This window comes from Crocodylus porosus, unplaced genomic scaffold (genome assembly GCF_001723895.1).
Source record: "Crocodylus porosus isolate Cpor-Errol unplaced genomic scaffold, CroPor_comp1, whole genome shotgun sequence".
NCBI classification, from domain to species: domain Eukaryota; kingdom Metazoa; phylum Chordata; order Crocodylia; family Crocodylidae; genus Crocodylus; species Crocodylus porosus.
The window spans coordinates 83,487,667-83,506,234 of NW_017728943.1; the positions used below are offsets into that span (position 1 = coordinate 83,487,667).

Genomic DNA, 18,568 nt, shown 5'->3' on the forward strand with positions numbered 1-18,568 from the left:
AACCCCCCTCCTCCCCCCCAGGAAGTACCTGGCACTGGAGCCAGCCCCAGCCCACAAGGCAGCCCACTCTTACCTTGCACACCAATCCAGGGCCACACAACCCCATGCTCTCCCAGAGTATGTGCAGCAGTGGGAGGTGTCACCCCACACAAGCCACTTGTGGCTGTCCTGCACCCCACCCCAGCTGTGCACCACCTGCCTCTGCCCCAGCCCTACTCCCTCCCTCATCACAGGGGCCTCATCCTCTCCAGCCCCCCGCCCCTTCTCTCACAACAGATTTACCAGCCAGACCCTGCTGCTGTCCACATTGCCAGGCTATGCTCCCAGCTGCCTGCATGCTGCACTACACATGGGCACCTGCACGGGACATTTATCGGTGGCATTATTGGCCCCATGAGCCAAAAAAAGACAATTGCCGATATAGTCAATTTTCCATATATAGGTGCTGATCCGATATGGGACTAATGCATCGGTGCATCTCTATAGAGGTCAGGAGATGATGCTGTGATGATGCTAAACTTCTGTCTGAATGTATAAACAGTTATACTTTGAAGAACTGATTTTTAGAGTCCAATGCAGATTTTTTAGAAAACAAACACATCACTGGAATCTGCTCTGCTTTATTCTGGAGCCGATTTATTTCTTAGGTATAGCTACTACCTTCCTGCAAGCAATCATCCATTACATGGTGCCAACACGTTATTTTTATAACCATTGTAAATGTAGAGAAAAGATACTCATGTGAATTCTTTCATTCAATAGCCAGTGAATAATATCATTTTCTTTCAAGTATCTGAACAGATTGACTGATACAGATGATATGACTGTTGGACTAAAATGACTATTGGACAGTCTTCTTTATCAAATTAAAAAACTACTCTCTAAAACAAATTAAGGTAATGAAATACTGGTTAGTGCTGGCTGCTAAATCAGTGAAGTCCATCTTATACTGTACTATCTATATGAACTCTCAGTGACCTTGATTTGCTAGACTTAAATTCTGAGATTATACAAGGCCTATATAAGTTTGAAAAAAAGTTGTGCCTTCTTTGTTTATTTCTATCGCAATAACACAGGCTGGAAAAATGGAACAAATATCAAGATAAACTGTCATTTTCAACACATTTATCATTTTCCCTCTCTCTGAGGTTTCACGTCCTTGATATTTTATTTACAGTCCTCCTACCTATGCACTCATAATCTAAATACAGACAAAAAGCCCAAGGCTGAATTGATTCAGTCTTTGCAGGTTAGTCTAAGCTATAGAGACTGAACTGATAAGCAAAAGAATACACATTCACTTTTGGTTCAGGAAATGCAGCCACATGCCTGCAATGACTCAAGCCAGAAGCTGGAGGGTGCTAGAGCATCCCTGCCAGCCACAAAGGGAAGACAGCTCTCCAAGACTTTTCCTCCCTCCCTGCTGGAGCAGAGGGGGCACAGCCAGGCCCCAGCCTGTGCTCTGCCTGGGCAAGGAGGGACAGTGAGGGAAAGTAGTGGCATCAAATTCATAAAAGCTTAAACAAGAATAGTTCTCCCTCTGAAAAACTATAAACTGCAGAACTAGAAATGCAGCCTGGACTGTGTGTTCACTTACTCTTCCTGCTGCTCCCAAGGTCTCTGAGATTTGCAGTCCAAAATCAGAGCAGTAGGACTCTCAGAGTTCCTCATCACTTCCTCTTCCTGCTTCCAGATGCCTCTTGGATTTGTAGTCCACAGTTGCAGCCAGCACTACATTTTAGCAGGGCATGGCAGCTCTGTACTCTGTGGAAGGTGAGTTTAACCCCCCTCCCTCGCCCCAGACCCCAGCTGGGGTTTGCACTGGGGGGGCCAGTGAGGCCAGTGAGCCAGTCCTCACTCTTTCAGCTAAGGAGAAGAGGGGCAGCGCCAGCCTTGCTCTCTGGAACAGAGAGCCCAGGGCTGAAAAGCATGCTGGGACTCTCATTTAACTTAAACCAGGAAGGGGTCTGGGACACAAGGTTCATAAACCAATTTGACCTAAATCAGTTAAGTCTGATATCACATTCAACCAGGTTGATCTTAAACCAGTTTGTCATTTTGAAACTGTTTTATGTGCACTGAGCTTCCGTTCTGTTACAGGTTTAAACCAGTTTCTGATCACTTAAGCTAGTTTATGTGCAACTTCTGTCCCTAGCCATGAAGACTAAATAACATTTTTCAGTAGTGGAACAATAAAAACAGTGTCAGTCATCTGTAGTCAGTGCGGTGTCATATTTTTTTAATCATTTTTATCAGATTACTTTTAATACATTCCAAACTGATAAACAACCTTATTTTAACATGATGGATACTACACCCAAATTTTAAATGTATGTATAAATTCACAGGTACAGGCTACATAATGACAGGGCTAAATCTCAGCCTTGAAGTATAACTAGAATCCCAGGAGAAGATGGAACACTGTGTGAAATGCAATTTTTTAAATGACATATAACAAGAAATAAAACCTCTCACTTAATTCCTTAATATTCTATCTTCATTATACTTACTAAATTTTACTTCTCATTCTGCAGTCATTTATATTTTTTATAAATTAATATCTTATTCATAATAGAATTCTACATCCAAACCTAGTCATGTATGGACATAGAATTAGCAGAGAACGCTTAAGCAGAAATAGACCTTGCAGTAATGACATGTACAATGTGATAAATCACTCAATCCACTTAATGCCAACATTTCAATTAAGCCTAATCAAAACCACTGGTAACAGCTGAAGCTTCATCACAAACAGAGATCACTCATTCAAGATAAGTTTAATTCAAATTTATTCCAGTGCACTTTCAATGCAAGTATTTCTTTCATCAAATCCAATTCAACCTTGCCATTTGCCTTGTTTTATATCTCCTGTATTCATCAGTATCTGTGGACCACATGCGTTCCCCAAACATCATTTCTGTGTATTTATGGTGTTGTCTACAGAGAAAAAACGCCATCTACATGTAGTTCCTTAACATCTCAGCAACTTGGTAAGTATAATTTCAAATGCAACAATAAATGTTAAGGTAATGTAGTGGTCAAGACGACAGCATAATACTGGGCCACTAAGAGGAATTTCAGTTAAGTTTCAGTTTCCATTAAAAACTTCAGTTAACAAAAGGTGTTTATGCCTTAAGGAAAAAAAGTTACAACACCTACAATGAAAAAGCTGATACAAGAGAGCAACAGTCAGTAGGAGCCTTCTGGCTGACTAGAAAGGCAAAGGCTTACTACAGATTGCCTTCCTGCAATCTCCATTGACTGTGTGCTGAGCTGCTTGACAGGCTAGGGCCCCAAACTCTTTGGTGAGCAAAAGTATTTTTCATATTGTATTTTGAACATCTGAGGCCATGTGCAGTTGGCTTCCTCTTCTTGAAACTGCCTAGCAATCCCCTCAATCTTTACTCACTCACTTCTCACACTGGTCAGTTTTTTGGGGGAGAGAGCAGGGCACACCTGAGTGAAAGCAAATACCTTCTGCTCCGCCTCCCATTAACACCACAGGGAGCAGGAATTGCTAATGAACACCCTGTAGCCTCTCCCCTGAAACCAGTATCTGCATGTTGCTTCCATTCCAATACTCTAGAACAGGGGTCAGCAATCTTTTAGCAACAGTGGGCCCAATTAACACAGCTTGGTCCGAAGGCGGACAGCTACTTGTGACTAGGCAGCAGCTGCTGCTGCTTCTCCAGCTGTTGAACTGCAACTGATTCCTCCCACTGCCAAAACATCACTGATGTCCTAGTTTCAAAGGATGGATAAATGTGCTTAGTGGCCCAGATCTGGACCACAGGCCATAGGTTGCTGACCCAAGTCACTGCTGAAGAACTTGTATAGGATCTCAGGTACAGGAACACCCCCCAATCTGGTTAATAGTTACAACTGACAAAAATCATAGCAAAGAGCAAGAACTCTATAGGAGGACTAGAAGAGCAGCCAGTCCTACCCTGTTCCCATTTGTTAAATAACTTATGTAAATGTACAATGACTCACTAGGATAAGGACTCAGGAGATATCAAGAACAGTCTGCTATTACACTGCTATGCTACAACTACTCTTGCAAAAAATGTTGATATGACATCAACTGCCATATAGAAAATAAAAGTTGTACACATAAAAACCACAATAGCTATGCAAGTTGTTGCAAAAAAAGAATTCAAACTTAAATTCTGGCAAGCAAAATGCATCTCACTTCACATTTGAGAAACTGCTCTTTCATCCAGTTAAAAAAAGATCACAAAAATGCTTCATATTCATTGTAATCTGAATTCTCTGAAGATGACTATGAGAACAGTACCTTGCAATCAAATTATGATGCGCCCAAAATGAATTAAAGATTCCCTGCTGGAGATGTTCCTTTTATCTGTTTAATTAGGTTAGACACTTTTACTGTGAATACTTTATAAAAATCAACAACATCCAGTTCTGTATTACTCATCTACTTATGATGTCGGAACAGAATATTATGAATTTCGGTGGAAAACAATCCCTATGGTTAGAGAACTCTTGCTCTTCCTTGGGAAAACACGAGATGGCAGCTCTGAAGTCACCTAAAAGTCCTATACATGGGTAAGAGGAAAAGTTTGTGCTTGTACTTCTGAATCCACTGCCTAAGTCTCATGTATACCAGTCTCTGTAGCCCACTACAAATCTGCCTATGTGAAGAATGAATTGGCAGAGCTACCTGGTGTCCCACATGGTAGTGAACAATGTTTTAACAGGGAAAACAGAAACATTTCAGAAATACGTTTGTGGAATGCTGCTCACTTTTCTTTCTCAGATGTTTAACAAGACACAGATCTCTACAGCTGCTCTGACTTCAACACTTCTGTTCATTGTTTGCCCCCCAAAATAGTCTATCAAGTCTGTGCTTAGAAGAGATTTATGTGCAAATAGACAAGAAAACTCTCTTATCATTCCCACTGCCAGCATTTGTTTGTGTACACTGGTATATACCATGTCAAGAGAATTGTGCTATTTGTAAACAGGAATAACAATAATTGTTCAGAAACAGTTTTTTAAAATGAAAGCATACCTCGCAGAACTGCTGTAACAACGAAGATGGCAAAAAATCCTGAGGCTGTAACTGAACAGGAGGTCCAGTCCAATTACTCTGAACAAAGAGCTGCAAACTGCCCACGCCAAGCAGAAACACTAATCTCTGTCTGAAAGAAAAAAAAATTAAAAAGTCATCTGATTTAGTCTCAAACTAATTAAATATCTCCCTCTCAATCTTAAAATTTCCTTTTGAAACACAAATATCACCAAGTAATGCAGAGCAGGTCTGGGAAAATAAAAGATGCAAGTATTTAATATGTGGCTATCCAAAATTATTTTAATACAGTAACAGCAAATATTTTGAAAACAATGTTGTTTCATGTTTCAGGGGTTAAGAAAGTACCTGACACAAGATGCCTATGTAGTGGGCATATAAACCTATTTTTCTATTGTAGGATTATTATACTCTCCTCCAATCTATCTGGGGTTGTCCACCGTGACAGACAGGAATATCAGACCGATCCACGGTCTGATCTAGTATGGGAATTCCCGTCTTGCAGAAAGACCTCAGGGCTTAGAAGAGAAGACCTGAATTACACAAGTGTAGCCAGAGAGGAACTGATGTCTTAAAATTATACTCAAATTCCACCTCATACCCTGCAAAAACACTTCCAAATGTTAAGGAAACTCAGACAAGGATTTATGCACAGGTGCTTTTTGTTTTGTATGGACTGTGTTGCTTGGGGGCTGCCAGTAAGTGCCACTGGAGTATGGCTCGGAATTTCTTTTGCAGCGTGTTCATTTTGACAATCGTGTGTTTGTGAAAAGGAAAATAGTAAGCCAGAGTACCCAAAAACAGAGAGGTCTGGAAAAGAATGTGCTTAAGCGCTGAGGAGAGAGGCCCAGGCTTAACAGTTGAGACAGACTGTGCCAGGTCTCAGAAGGGAAGAGACTCAATCCCTCCAAAACTGTGAGCATCTCAAAACTCAAAGCCAAAAGGAGTACCTGGATCCCTTTATCTCTGCCACATCCCCGTCTTTATAACATCAACTATACTCTATTCGCTTTAATTTTCCTGGTAACTCCCCCCTCAGCAATCAAGTTCTCAATCAGTATCAAAATGTTGACTCCAGTTGGTCAAATAAAAGCCAGCCTTCAGCTATATGTTAATTTTTCACATGGGCACCTTCATAGTTTTTTTTCTCATTTTCTCCTCTTCACTTGGAAGCAGCATCCTATGAGCATCTGCAAAATTACCCCATTACCCTGAAACAGCAACAAGTGTATTGTTACCAAGGCATTGATAAAAATAGGCAATGCTATCTTGTTCTTTCCTTATATTCCTCCAGATGTATTACAGCATCTCACCTTAAAATTGTGAGATGGGTCTGTACGATCCAGAGTAGCATGTGGCTGAAGCCGGCTTCCCACATGCTGCTGGGGACAGGATGAGCCGGCCAGGTTGACACCAGCCAGCAGAGGCGGCGGCGGAGCCGTGTGCTGCTCGGGACGGACAGGCACGGGCAGGGGGGAAATGCAGTACAGCCCCTGCCGCTCTGGCTGGGCTTGTCCCGCCCCGAGCGGCACACGGCTCCGCCGCCGCCTCTGCTGGCGGGTGCAGACCCGGCCGGGCTCCTCCCGTCCCCAGCAGCTTGTGGGAAGCCGGCTTCAGCCATGTGCTGCTCTGGATGGGACGGACCCAGCCAGGTCAGCGACAGCCAGAAAAAGTGGCATTCAGCTAAAGTCGGCTTCCCACATGCTGCTGGGGATGGGAAGACTCGGGGACGGGATGGGATGAGCCTAGCCAGAGCGGCAGGGGGTCAGCTGCATTTCCCCCTACCTGCACCAGTCAGTCCCGAGCGGCACACGGCTCCGCCGCCGCCCTGCTGGCAGGTGCAGACCCAGCCGGGCTCCTCCCGTCCCCAGCAGCAGGTGAGAAGCCAGCATGGGGGGCCTCAGCAGAAGGGGTCCTGGCGTGACCTTTGCGGGGCGAGGCGGCGGGAGCTGGTGTCTGCCAGACCCCGCGCTCCAGGCTCGCAGCGCTGAGGCCACCGGGGCTGCGTGCGCCAGGCACCATGGTGAGCGGGGCCACGCGGGCAAGTGGGTGAGGCGCGGTGCAGGCAGGCCACCTCGCTCCAGCCCCCCTCAGGCAGCGCTGGCTCATGGGGCTGCACTGCTTGGGGAATGGAGATGTGGAGCTATTTATTTCTTCCCTTCACTCTCCGGGGCAGTAGCTGGCTGGATGGAATATGGGTCCCTCCTGCCCCTGCCCACCAGCAGCTACCATGAACCTTACAGTAACAGGCAGGTGCAGTAGGGCTACACAGGCAGGGTCTCTCTGGCCCAGGACATTTGATTATGGCTTGCCGGCCCACTGGGTAACAAAAAGTTCATGATCTGGGGCCACCTTCAAAAAGGTTGGACACCCCTGCATTATAATGATGGTTGGCTGGCCTAACTGAACAAATTTAATTCATAGGCAATTGTTTTTAACAAGGTCAGAAACACTGTCACTGAACTACACTGTTGGAGAAAACCAGAATATTCACTTGCTTGATATTACCAGAGAAAGTTTATCACCATGTCACTCTGGACTAATTTACCTTGAAAAATATTAGAATTAATGTATAAGAAAACTCTATTTACATTAAATACATGTATAGCACAGTCAAAGGAGGAATAAACATCACTCTTTCTACCCAATATATACTTGAATGTAGTGATTCTCAGATCCAAATGCTCACAATTTCAAAAGCTTAGGCTCCTTGATCCACCCTGTAAAAGTATTTTTGTATGAAAGACTTTATTTTTTAAATGAGTACCAAAAAATGTTTTCTGCTTCTGCCAAAAAAGACCCACCTTTTTATACATTAAGTTACAGAAATACTGTGTCTGACTTCAAAAAAAGGACAAAACTATTAGACTTATCACATGTCACATTATACAGCTGTCCTTTGGTACCCACGTTGAAAGTTCTTGTAAATTCCCTACCTAAACCACACAAAGGTAGATTTGACTTTTGGCAGATTAGTATTTCAGAAATACACAACCAGTATTATTCAAAGAGCATCCGATTTTAAAATACTGCAACTATTCTGACCACAGACAAGGACTCTTTAGTAGAAAAGTTAATAACCATGGCCATCCAAAATGTGAACTACAGTGAACTGTAAAAGCAAAAAAACCAGCCTGTAAACCTCAGTGATGTTTTCCGATTTAACAGCTTACAGAATCAACTAGTTCTGGATAAGGAGAACTGAGGTGCAGCAACTTGTTCAAAGTCATATGACAGTTTGCAGGAGAGAGAAAATAGAACACAAATTTCCCAAGTTCAAATCCAACGGCCTTTCCCCCCACACTCCCATACCTAGTGCTAAACATTAACATTTATTCTGCCATTTACCTTGCTATGCTCACTTAGCGAAGTGTCATGGCATATTGCTTTTTCAGGCTACACAAGCTGATCCCTTCACTGAGACATTCATAATGACATCTCAACTTTCTCCTTAAGAACCACCACTAACTCAGAACCCATGAAAGTCTATTTCCTAATTAGGAGGGCTTGCAAAATCCACATGATCACAATTAGAAAACTATTTTAAATTAATGCTGTCCCTTATCAAAGCTTCCAGGTTGGAAATGCTCCTGAACCTTATATGCTTACAAAGGTAACCTTCCAAAGGCAAACCGCTGTAATTATGTTGTTAAAACTGTTGTACTTCTGCCTTCTTAATCCTGCAAACAGCTCTAGTACCTCTGCTGCTGGTCAGAGCTTACCAAAGCTAGCACAGAGCCAAATGTGACATTTTCTAGATCTCCTGATGAATCATTTTACCAGATTTAGGTATATAACTTCATCAAATTCAGGACCTGAAAAAAACCACTTGACCAACCAAGTGAAATGTGGCTCAGGCAATCAGGCCAAGAAGGGCCAGGGAACTGGTTTCCCTAAAGACAGGAGAGAAAAGAAGCTAAGAAGTACAAGTGTTGCTATTCTTTTAACCAGACGGAAGCGTACTCTTCATGCCAGGAATTTTTGAGGAAAGGAGGAGACACAGTAGCTTCAGCTACTAATGTTTTTTTCCAAAGAAAACAAGATGACAAAGAGAAAGAATTTTTTTTTTTTTTTTTGAAGAAAAGGAGAAGGCATGCCCAAGGCTGTTCCTCACAGGACAAGTAGTGGGTAAAGCTAAAAAGCAAAAGCTTGAGGTGGGGAGAAGGCTATAAGGAGTACCACAAAACAACCCAGGTGCAAATGGAAAAACAGTTGAAACATGACCTTTGCTGCTCTAGGACAGCAACAGCAGCAAAGCTACCCTGAGGAGACAGAAACCAACATATAATGACTGGGAGATCATTAGAATTTCAGGATTTAATTTAAAATCAACATGAAGAAGAAGGCTGCGCAAATGGAAGCTTTCAAAGAATTAAACTGAGGCCCTAAGGGTCCTGCCTAGTCACTGCTGCCCCCATCATTCTGGCTACAACAGCAGCCAGCGTCCCTGAGCTCTCCCGCCTTGCTCTAGCTGCCATTGCCCATCTCCAGCCCAGGGGACAGGGCAGTGCAGGGAGCAGTGAAGGAAGCAGAGGATGAGTCTATGGCTACACCCTCAATAGATGCACTGTGTCACAGTGGCAGTGGGGAGGGCCGGGTATTAGCAAGCCCACATTATGGCCGGGAAGAGGGCAGGGAGGGAGTGGTGAGGGGAGTTGCAAATACACACTAGCACATTGTAGTGGCCCCCCACTACACGTCCAAGGCAGCAGTGGGGAGGAGGGGCTGTATGTGTGGGCACACAGTGCAACACAAGGGAGTGTCCAAGCTGCCCAGCGACCTGTGGCACAAGCAGTGAGGCCACATTGTGAGGCCTCCAGGGTGTGTGGCCCTCTGGGGCTTAGCAGCTGGACAGCGCTAATGTAGGGAATACATATTCATTTTCATTATGCTGAAACTTTTATCCCAAATAGTTAAAAAAAACTGAATCAAAATTCAAAAACCTTAACTGTTTAATGGATAGCACATGTGAGTAAAGAAAAGATGCATTTCAGCATAGAGATTAACGTTAGGCCCCAGGATAGTAGTTCTGATAAATTTTGAACCTTGATGGAGCAGATTTTCCTCTTTGTTCAAAATACTAAGTACTATCTCCAGACTAGACTCCTCTATCATTCTTAGCTAGTATTTGATTACAAAAGCAAAGCAGCAGTTAGAGCTAGGAAGCCAATCGATATATCGGTGCTCATCAGATCAGCACTGATAAAAGGAGAAATGACATTATCAGCTACCAGGTATCCAGGTTGTAGCCTTATTGGTCTAGAGGAAAAGGCAATCAGGACTCATAGTAGAGATGATATCTTTTATTAGACCAACAAGATTTTTGCAAAAAAAATTCTTTAATTGCAAGCTTTCAGGCACAAAATCTAGGGTGCTTGTGCCCTAACACCTGCAATTAAAGAATTTTTTTTTTGCAAAAATCTTGTTGGTCTAATAAAAGATATCATCTCTACTATGAGTCCCGATTATCGGCTGCCAGGTTTTTTTTGGTTATTCTCGCTAATAATTATGGGCATGTGCCTAGAGCACCCTAGTGTCCATGCCCTGCCACTAACCCAAACCTGAGGCAGACTACAGGTCTCAGCAAGCAGCAGGAGGGGGCGCCAGGGAGTGGTCACAGGGTACAACACTCAGCAACAAAGTGACCATTACCAGCTTCTGCTGCTGCTATAGCAATGCCACATGCACAGCGGGGCCTGAGCTCCAGGCTACCATTGAGATGTTGGGCTCTGCACAGGCAGGGTAAAGCACCGCAGAAGGGACATTTTGCTCTGCCAGGCACCAGGCACCTTTGCAGAAGTGGCCTCTCCCAAGAGGCCATGGGAGCTCGGTTGTACAGGGCCCACTGACACTGAGGCAACAGCATACTTGGGGATCTAAACACACCCAGCACCGCTGTCTGCACGAAGGTTGACCCCACCCACGCGGAACGGCAGCACAGGCTGCACAGGGGTCAGGGATGTGGGTAGGAGCTGTGGATGAGTGGGCGACATGAATAGGAATGGGGTAGTCACAGCCTCTCTCATTGAGGGCTGGAGCAGGCAGGAGGCAGCTCCCGGTCTGTGGGATGCCCGATACGATGTTCTGAGTTGCTTTGCGGCACTCTAAATAAAAACTACTGTCAGTAGTTTAAAATACCTTGCACTGTGACTAAATATCAGTTATTGGATCAGCATTGGCCGATACGGTTGGTTAATCATCAGTTATTGGTATCAGCTAAGAAAATCTTTAAATCAGTACACCCCTAGATAAAGCCATCCATTAAAACAACTTCCATAGATTTTCCCATCTCTGATTATTCTACTGGTGACCTAAACAGCACACCACAGTGTATTTGTGTTCTTATAACTCAGGATCTCTTTCCAAGAAATCCTTTTACTATGCTGGTGGACGTGTCTTTTTGACAGAGTACATAGCATTCTCAGACAAATCTTCTTTAAGCATCACTTGCTAATTTTTGTTACTGTATGTAGCTGACATGCTAACCATACCACCTTCTGTTCTTAAACTTCTCTTAATGTAGGCAGATAATCTTAAGTATCTGCACTTCTTTGTGAGACTTAATTGCTTTACTACAGTTTCTGCTTTGGTCCTTCTCCTGTCCTTCCTCCAACATAATTATTATTTTATCCTTTCCACTTGTAGTGGGCGCTAGAAAACTATCCACACCAAGCATGCCAATATCGTTAGTCAACACAATTTACTTGATAAACTATAAATACTAAAGCCAGACATTCACATCTAGTGATAGAAAAGAGACCAAATGCATCAAAGTGGAAGTGCAGTAAGCGTGCTTTGTATGAAGACATATGAAGGAAATAACTACTCATAGCCAATAATTCCCCTGTGAATACCATACTTATTTACATACCACAGACCCCTAAATAAGATGCACACCTTGTTCTGAGAAAGCTGAGCGAAGGAAAAAAATGTATGTGTTTAATTGAAAATGAGTAATTTATAACAAGCTATAAAATATATATAAAACCATTTTGTTCCATTTGTGGTCACATGTTCATATATGCTACAAGACTGACTCAGCAAACATAGAGTATCAAGTGTAGATATACTACCAGTTAGTACAGCTGTCCTACATAAAGTAATGATATGAGGTCACCTCCTGATGTGTCAAAAAGCAAACTGTTCAACCACAGTTATAGGAAATCAGTTTTCTTATTAAAGATTCACCCTGATTTTTTATCACTGATTTTTTTTTGGAAGGTGGGGTACACATGGTATGCAAATAAATATGGTATCTCAGTCACTTTAAACTTTCAAAAGATAAAATGTTCTCATTAAAAGGTGGACTAAAATGTAGATCATGCTTTGTTATATAATGCTTTATGGCACTTCAGTTATTAGTACAATAGTGTTCACAAAGCTACAAGACATAATAAATTGTGGAAAAAGGAGAAGATAAATCTGCAGCTGATTAGCCTCTTTATGCCAGCAGCTTCACCAGCAACTATCACCTCTAAGATTCAGAGGCACACACCTTTCTATAAAAGGAACAAGTCAACTGATACATCTTAGGAAATCCACTTAGAGCAGGGATTTTCAACCTTTTTAACAAGGTTGCACCCTAGCAGCCCCCTTTTTACTAAGTGTACCGAGTAGGGAGGGGAGGATATGGCAAGCAGCTGGACGCTAAGCAGGGGAGGGACAGGAGGCAACCAGCCAGACGCGGAGCAAGGGCGTGGTGAGCAACAGAAGCACAGCATCTGTGCAGCCCTGGTCTCACCACACCCTGGCTCTGTTCCTGGGAGGCAGCAGCATGGGATGGCAGCACTCCATCCCCACCCACCCCTACATACCCCCTGGGACCTTTCAAAGAACCCCCAGGGTTACGTGTATCCCAATTAACAACCCCTGGTTTAGCTATTTCTCCTCTTGGAACAAAAATTGTTCATCTTCCACATCAAATACTAAAAAAGATTAAATGATGTCTATTAGCTCTAAGTAGCTTCTATTAGTCTTATACATAATAAAGTCAACCATTTCCACCTTTCCACATTATCAATATCTTCACTGGAAGAGTCCAGGTATGCTAAAATTGCCTTCTCCAAGCAGCTGTCAATCTTCTCCTCTCTCACTGTGGGTGCACTGAGAACATCCTGGATCACTTCACTTAATAGAATGGCCTCATAATTCCCTTCCAAAAAGGACTGCAATAAGCATCCACTTTCTGAAATATAAAAGACAAACAAACGAACAGTGATATAGTTTTACATCTTTCTCTCACGTAACTTTAAGTTGTCACAAGTGCTATTCAAGTGAAAACATAGGCTAAGCAAAGGGAGGGCATGGAGGCGCACATGCACCTCCTGAGAGCGAGCGCTCAGCTTAGGCGATGGGCAGGGGGAGCACTGGTGCCCACCCCAAGAAGTGCCGCTGGGACTTCCAAGCTCAGTGCCCGGCCACAGGGCCCGCTCTCCACCCAACACCGCTGCAGCCACCTGCAGACAGTCCTTGCCCAACCCACCCTCGCCGCCGATGCCTGTGTCACCACCTGCGGGTAGTCACTGTGCCCCCACCCAGCCCCAGAAGATACACGTCATCTATGAGTGAAAATGTTTTCCATGTTTTGGAAAAAACAGTTCATCAGCTGGCCAGAAGGATGTTTTTACTTTTAAGTCAATTTTTTTTTTAAAATAGCACCAACAGTCTCTCATTGTGTAGTTCAAGACTAATATTACAGAACTGATGCCAACTTTTCACACTGAAAATATAACTGCTATATGGAGTTAAATTATATAGTTAACACATAAGACGGTCGTATTTTTATAACATCATTAAGGAAAACAAAGTTTAGCGGGACAGACCTGGAAGTCTTATGTGTTTTTTAAGTACACGTTAAAATTATGTAGGAAGTTTTAAGTCACATAACCAAAAATTTAATTTTGAACCAAAAGTATCTTAAATGCATCGATAAAACACCAAGATACCATTTTGTGTTGCACTGTATTACAACACCACTTCACAGGCTAAAAGATCTATTCAGAAAACACAAGATGCCTTTTTGACAAGGGAAAAGATGGAATTCAACAACTACAGAAGTTCAAAGAATGAGTCTCCAGTCAGCGCAGCACAAATCTCAGAGACCTTCCAGGAAGCTGCTAAAAACATCCACAAGAAACATGTTCCCTTCCAAGAGACAAGGTAAATAGGGCACTTCTGAAAATCCTGTTCTGAATGCAAACTTCCTGTTCATGTCATAAAGTTTAGAGGTGCACCGATATATCAGTCACATATTGGATCAGCACTGATAAAAGGAAACTTAATATTATTGGCAATCGGCTTTTTTTGGCCAGTGTGGCTGATCTCACTGATAAATGCTGTGTGCATGCCCACAGCCACAGCATGCACACAGCCAGAAATGCAGCCCAGCAGCTTGGAGAGCAGCCTTCTACTGGTACGTTGGGGCAGGGCAGGGCAGGGAAGGGGAGTGGTGGGGGCAGATCAAGGCCCCCACAGTGAGGGAGCAAGTAGGGCAGGGGCAGGGGCAGGGGCAGGTACAGCCCAGGCAATGCGGTGAATGCAACCCCAGGAGTGGGACAGAGCTGCAGGTAGCTCATCTGGGGAGCGCTGGGGGTGGGGAGGGGGGCATCTCCCTGCCACCGTGCACACCCCTGGGGGAGGCCCAGGTTTGTGTGCATAGCGAGGGCAGGCTGCCCGCTGCAAGCTCAAGGCCAGGGGCTGTGCCAGTCTCTTTCGGCACAGCCCCGGCAAAAACCCCCTGCCGGGAATAGGCTGACACAGCTCCTGGCCCTGAGCCCACAGCAGGCAGCCCACCCTTGCCCCACACATAAATCCAGGGGGGCACATGCCCCCAATGCCTCCCACCAGGGTGTGTGCAGTGGCAGGAAGCCACTCCCCCACCCCACCTGATGATCCACCCACAGCTCCGTCCCACTCCCGGGGTTGCATTCATTGCCCTGGCTGGGCAGTGCCTGCCCCTGCCCCACTCCCTCTCTCACTATGGAGGCCTCAATCTGCCCCCCCCACACCTCTTCCCTTCTCCTTGCTCCTTCCCCTCCACAGACTTACTGGCAGGAGGCTGCTCTCCAAACTGCTGGGCTGCATTCCTGTAAATTGACTTTCGGATCAGTAATGGCTGATAATTGGCCATCAGTAATCAGCCAACAAAATCTTTAATCGATACATCCCCAATAAAGTTATAACAGACTGCACATGTAGAAAGGTTTCTCAAACAGCCTGACTCATCTTCAGAAATGCAGGCACAAAGGAAGCAAAGCATATTCACGTATCAAGAAATACTAAGAATCTTGTCCAGGACCTATACATCTGCCCTTCTAACTTATTAAGCATCAAGAGTAACTGATGCCACTCATGCCAAATTAGCCAGTGCCTCATTCAAGAAGTGTCTTCCCTTCCTCCTACAACATGCAATATTGCAACCAATACTGAAGCAGGTCACGCTGGATACATCTGTTCTGGCTGACAACAGACCAGAACTAAACTTTCTGCTCCTGAGCAAACTCAAGAAGATACTTACCCTTCATCAAAGGTGTAACTACAAAGTATGTAGACATATCCAAGCTAGCTCAGGTAGCAGAGCTGAGACAAAGGCCTTACACAGCAGTATCCCCTCGTAGAACTTTCTGACATCTCTGGTTGGTTGAGAATGTGTCTGGCACATGACAGCCTGACCTCAGCTCTGTCCCACTCCTGGGGTTGCATTCACCGCATTGCCTGGGCTGTACCTGCCCCTGCCCCTGCCCTACTTGCTCCCTCACCGTGGGGGCCTTGATCTGCCCCCACCACTCCCCTTCCCTGCCCTGCCCTGCCCCAACTTATCAGTAGAAGGCTGCTCTCCAAGCTGCTGGGCTGCATTTCTGGCTGTGTGCATGCTGTGGCTGTGGGCATGCACACAGCATTTATCAGTGAGATCAGCCACACTGGCCAAAAAAAGCCGATTGCCAATAATATTAAGTTCCTTTTATCAGTGCTGATCCAATATGTGACCGATATATCGGTGCACCTCTAAACTTTATGACATGAACAGGAAGTTTGCATTCAGAACAGGATTTTCAGAAGTGCCCAATTTACCTTGTAACTGTAGTCCAGATGGGAAGTAATAACTGGGCATGAAGCCATTGCCCCTTACAACAATGTAACTAATACAGAATGCTAATGCACTCTCTTCAACAACACAGACAACCGCAAGAACATCAAACCTCTATTTCATTCTAAACAATGCTAAGTCAAATGTAAGGTCTTCAGCAGGCTGGACACAGCAGGCATAGCTAAGCAGTTGAAACTCCACTCCCACCCACCCCCGAAGACAGAACAGCACTCTCTACAAAAAGGATGAAGCTCACCTGGTGCAAGGGAACACTTTCCACAAAAGCTAAGGACTACGAGAAAGCTCACCACCTTTTGCCACAAGTGACAGGGGTACCTGACAGAAAGATAGCAACACATGCTCTATCAAACCATGGCACTACATAATTAATGCTCTTACTACCCAGAAGTGAAAGAACAAATCATGCGAGAGATGTTAATTACATTGCTTAAAAGCACTACTAGATGGTGCTCGGATACTACACTGGTAAATACAGACAGGAACCTAAAAGAAACAGGTAAGGCCATCTGAACAAGGGTGAATTCACCATCTGCAGGAGTGGGTTGGGAGCAGTGCAATGGCCAGACTCAGCTTCCCAGCTACCCTCATGGTGGCAGTGGCTCCTTCCAGCTGGTGTTTCCACAGTCACCACAGCTGCGTGACTCAGCCCTGCTGCCCAGGCACCCCTGCTCATCAGCCCCACATCCACCACCAGTGGGGCCAGAAGGTGCAAGGCAGAATCCATGGAGATGGGCCCAAAACCCCCACGGCAGGGGGCATTCGTCCAGGTGGATGGGACAGAAGAGTGGGCAAGCAGGGGGTGGCATCCAGGAGTGGGCCGGGCTGAGACTGTGGGACAGTGGCTGCACAGAGCTGAAGCACTCCCCAGGGCAGAGCCACGATCCACTCCCCACGTTCCTGCCCACAGAACTGCCGCCTGTCACAGGGACGTGCGGGGAGCAGATCACAGCTCTGCCTCAGGCCCCAGACCTGCACTCTCCCCACCACTCCAGCCCTGGCTGCTGCTCCCAGGCCACCCACAGCCGCATCCCATCTGCTGGGCCAAGCGGGCCCTGCCAGCAGTGGTCCCACGCTGGTCTCTCTGGAGACTCCATCCACCTAGCCACTCCGTCCAACGACCCTTGCATTGGGTGCAGGGAAGACAGCCCCAGGGCCAGATATGATCAACTGCCCTCTCTGCACAACAGCTCACCAGAAGTCATTAAGTGGCCTTCCAGCCCAACTAATTGCCTGCCTCTGCTGGCACCACCTCGAAAGGTCTTTTTACAGTCTATGAATCCTAAACATTTCAGCAAGTGGGAACATGACCACAGTCCTTGGGAGCTTATGTGCTCAAGGTACACTAGCAGAAGAAGAGATTAGATCTAAAATCCCTCTAAGCTTCAGCTAAAATAAAAATGAGACACTAGCGGCTCTCTCAAAACTTCAGAATAAGAACCCATGTCTTCCCAATAAGAACCCGTCTCAGGAAACACACACAGCACAGCGCAACACCCAAACACAAGATATGGCAGAAACCAGGACAAGGGCACTGTGCACACTGACAAGTTCAGAGAGGCATCAGCTCCCTTCCGCAAGAGTTTACTTCACCAGATGCTGCCACAAGTCCTCCCTCGGTGTGGAAGGGGCCACCTTGCTCTGACCAATGCCTGATTTCAGGGTACAGCAGCAGAGCAAAGCACCTCTCCAGAGATCAGCGTTTTGTCCCCGTTCCTCCCGCAGACAGAGCACTCCCTCCTGCCTGATTTCGGGCTCAAGTCGAAGCCCAAAATCAAAGCCACCGCCCTCAGCTAGCTTCAACCAGAGGCATCAGCACGGGTGTGCCCAGGAATCTCCGGGCTGCCGGGGGCCAACCTACCGCTTCAGTCCGGGCAGCCCGCAAGCCCCAACACCTGCAGCACCAGTAGCACGGGCTCCACCCCCCACAAAGCTAGGCGGCTTGAAGCGGGCTCAGGGAGCGCCGGCCCCCCACAGGCACCGACAGGCGCCGGCGAGCAGCTGCCCCGAGCCCCGGGCCCCTCTCACCTCCTGCCGCGGCTTCCCCCTGCTGCCAGCCCCGAGCCTCCACCGGGCTCGGGAACCCCCGCAGCAGCGCCCGCTCCAGCGCCAGCTCCATCCTGCCTCGGGGCTGAAGCAGCGCCGCTGCCGCCCTCACAACACACGTGCAGCCACCCGCCTCAGGGCGCCGCCATGACACCCACCCACCCACGGCATGCTGGGATGGAAGGGTGGCAGGCGCAGGCGCAGGCGCAGGCGCAGACTTGCCCGCGCTGCAGGGAGGGAGCTGCATGCGGGGCGGGGCAGAGGCAGGCCCTGCCTGGTGAGCGGTCAGGCTGCTGGATGCAGTCGATAACAGTAAACGTGTCGAGAGCCGTGGATTTGTTTGCGCCCGAAAGCTTGCAATTAAA

General features: G+C 46.0%; 1 protein-coding gene across 1 annotated transcript in view; it reads right to left on the minus strand.

The window, feature by feature from the left end:
- The window catches only part of TTC27 (tetratricopeptide repeat domain 27), a 215,503-nt gene extending 197,226 nt beyond the window's left edge, over positions 1-18,277 (minus strand). The window contains exons 1-3 of the mRNA XM_019549711.1: positions 18,186-18,277; positions 13,058-13,238; positions 5,036-5,165 (exon numbers count right to left, since the gene is read on the minus strand). Of these exons, the coding sequence (XP_019405256.1) occupies positions 5,036-5,165; positions 13,058-13,238; positions 18,186-18,276 (402 nt within the window). The 5' untranslated portion in view covers position 18,277. The remainder of the gene's footprint in view (positions 1-5,035; positions 5,166-13,057; positions 13,239-18,185) is intronic.
- Between the last annotated feature and the right edge of the window lie 291 nt (positions 18,278-18,568).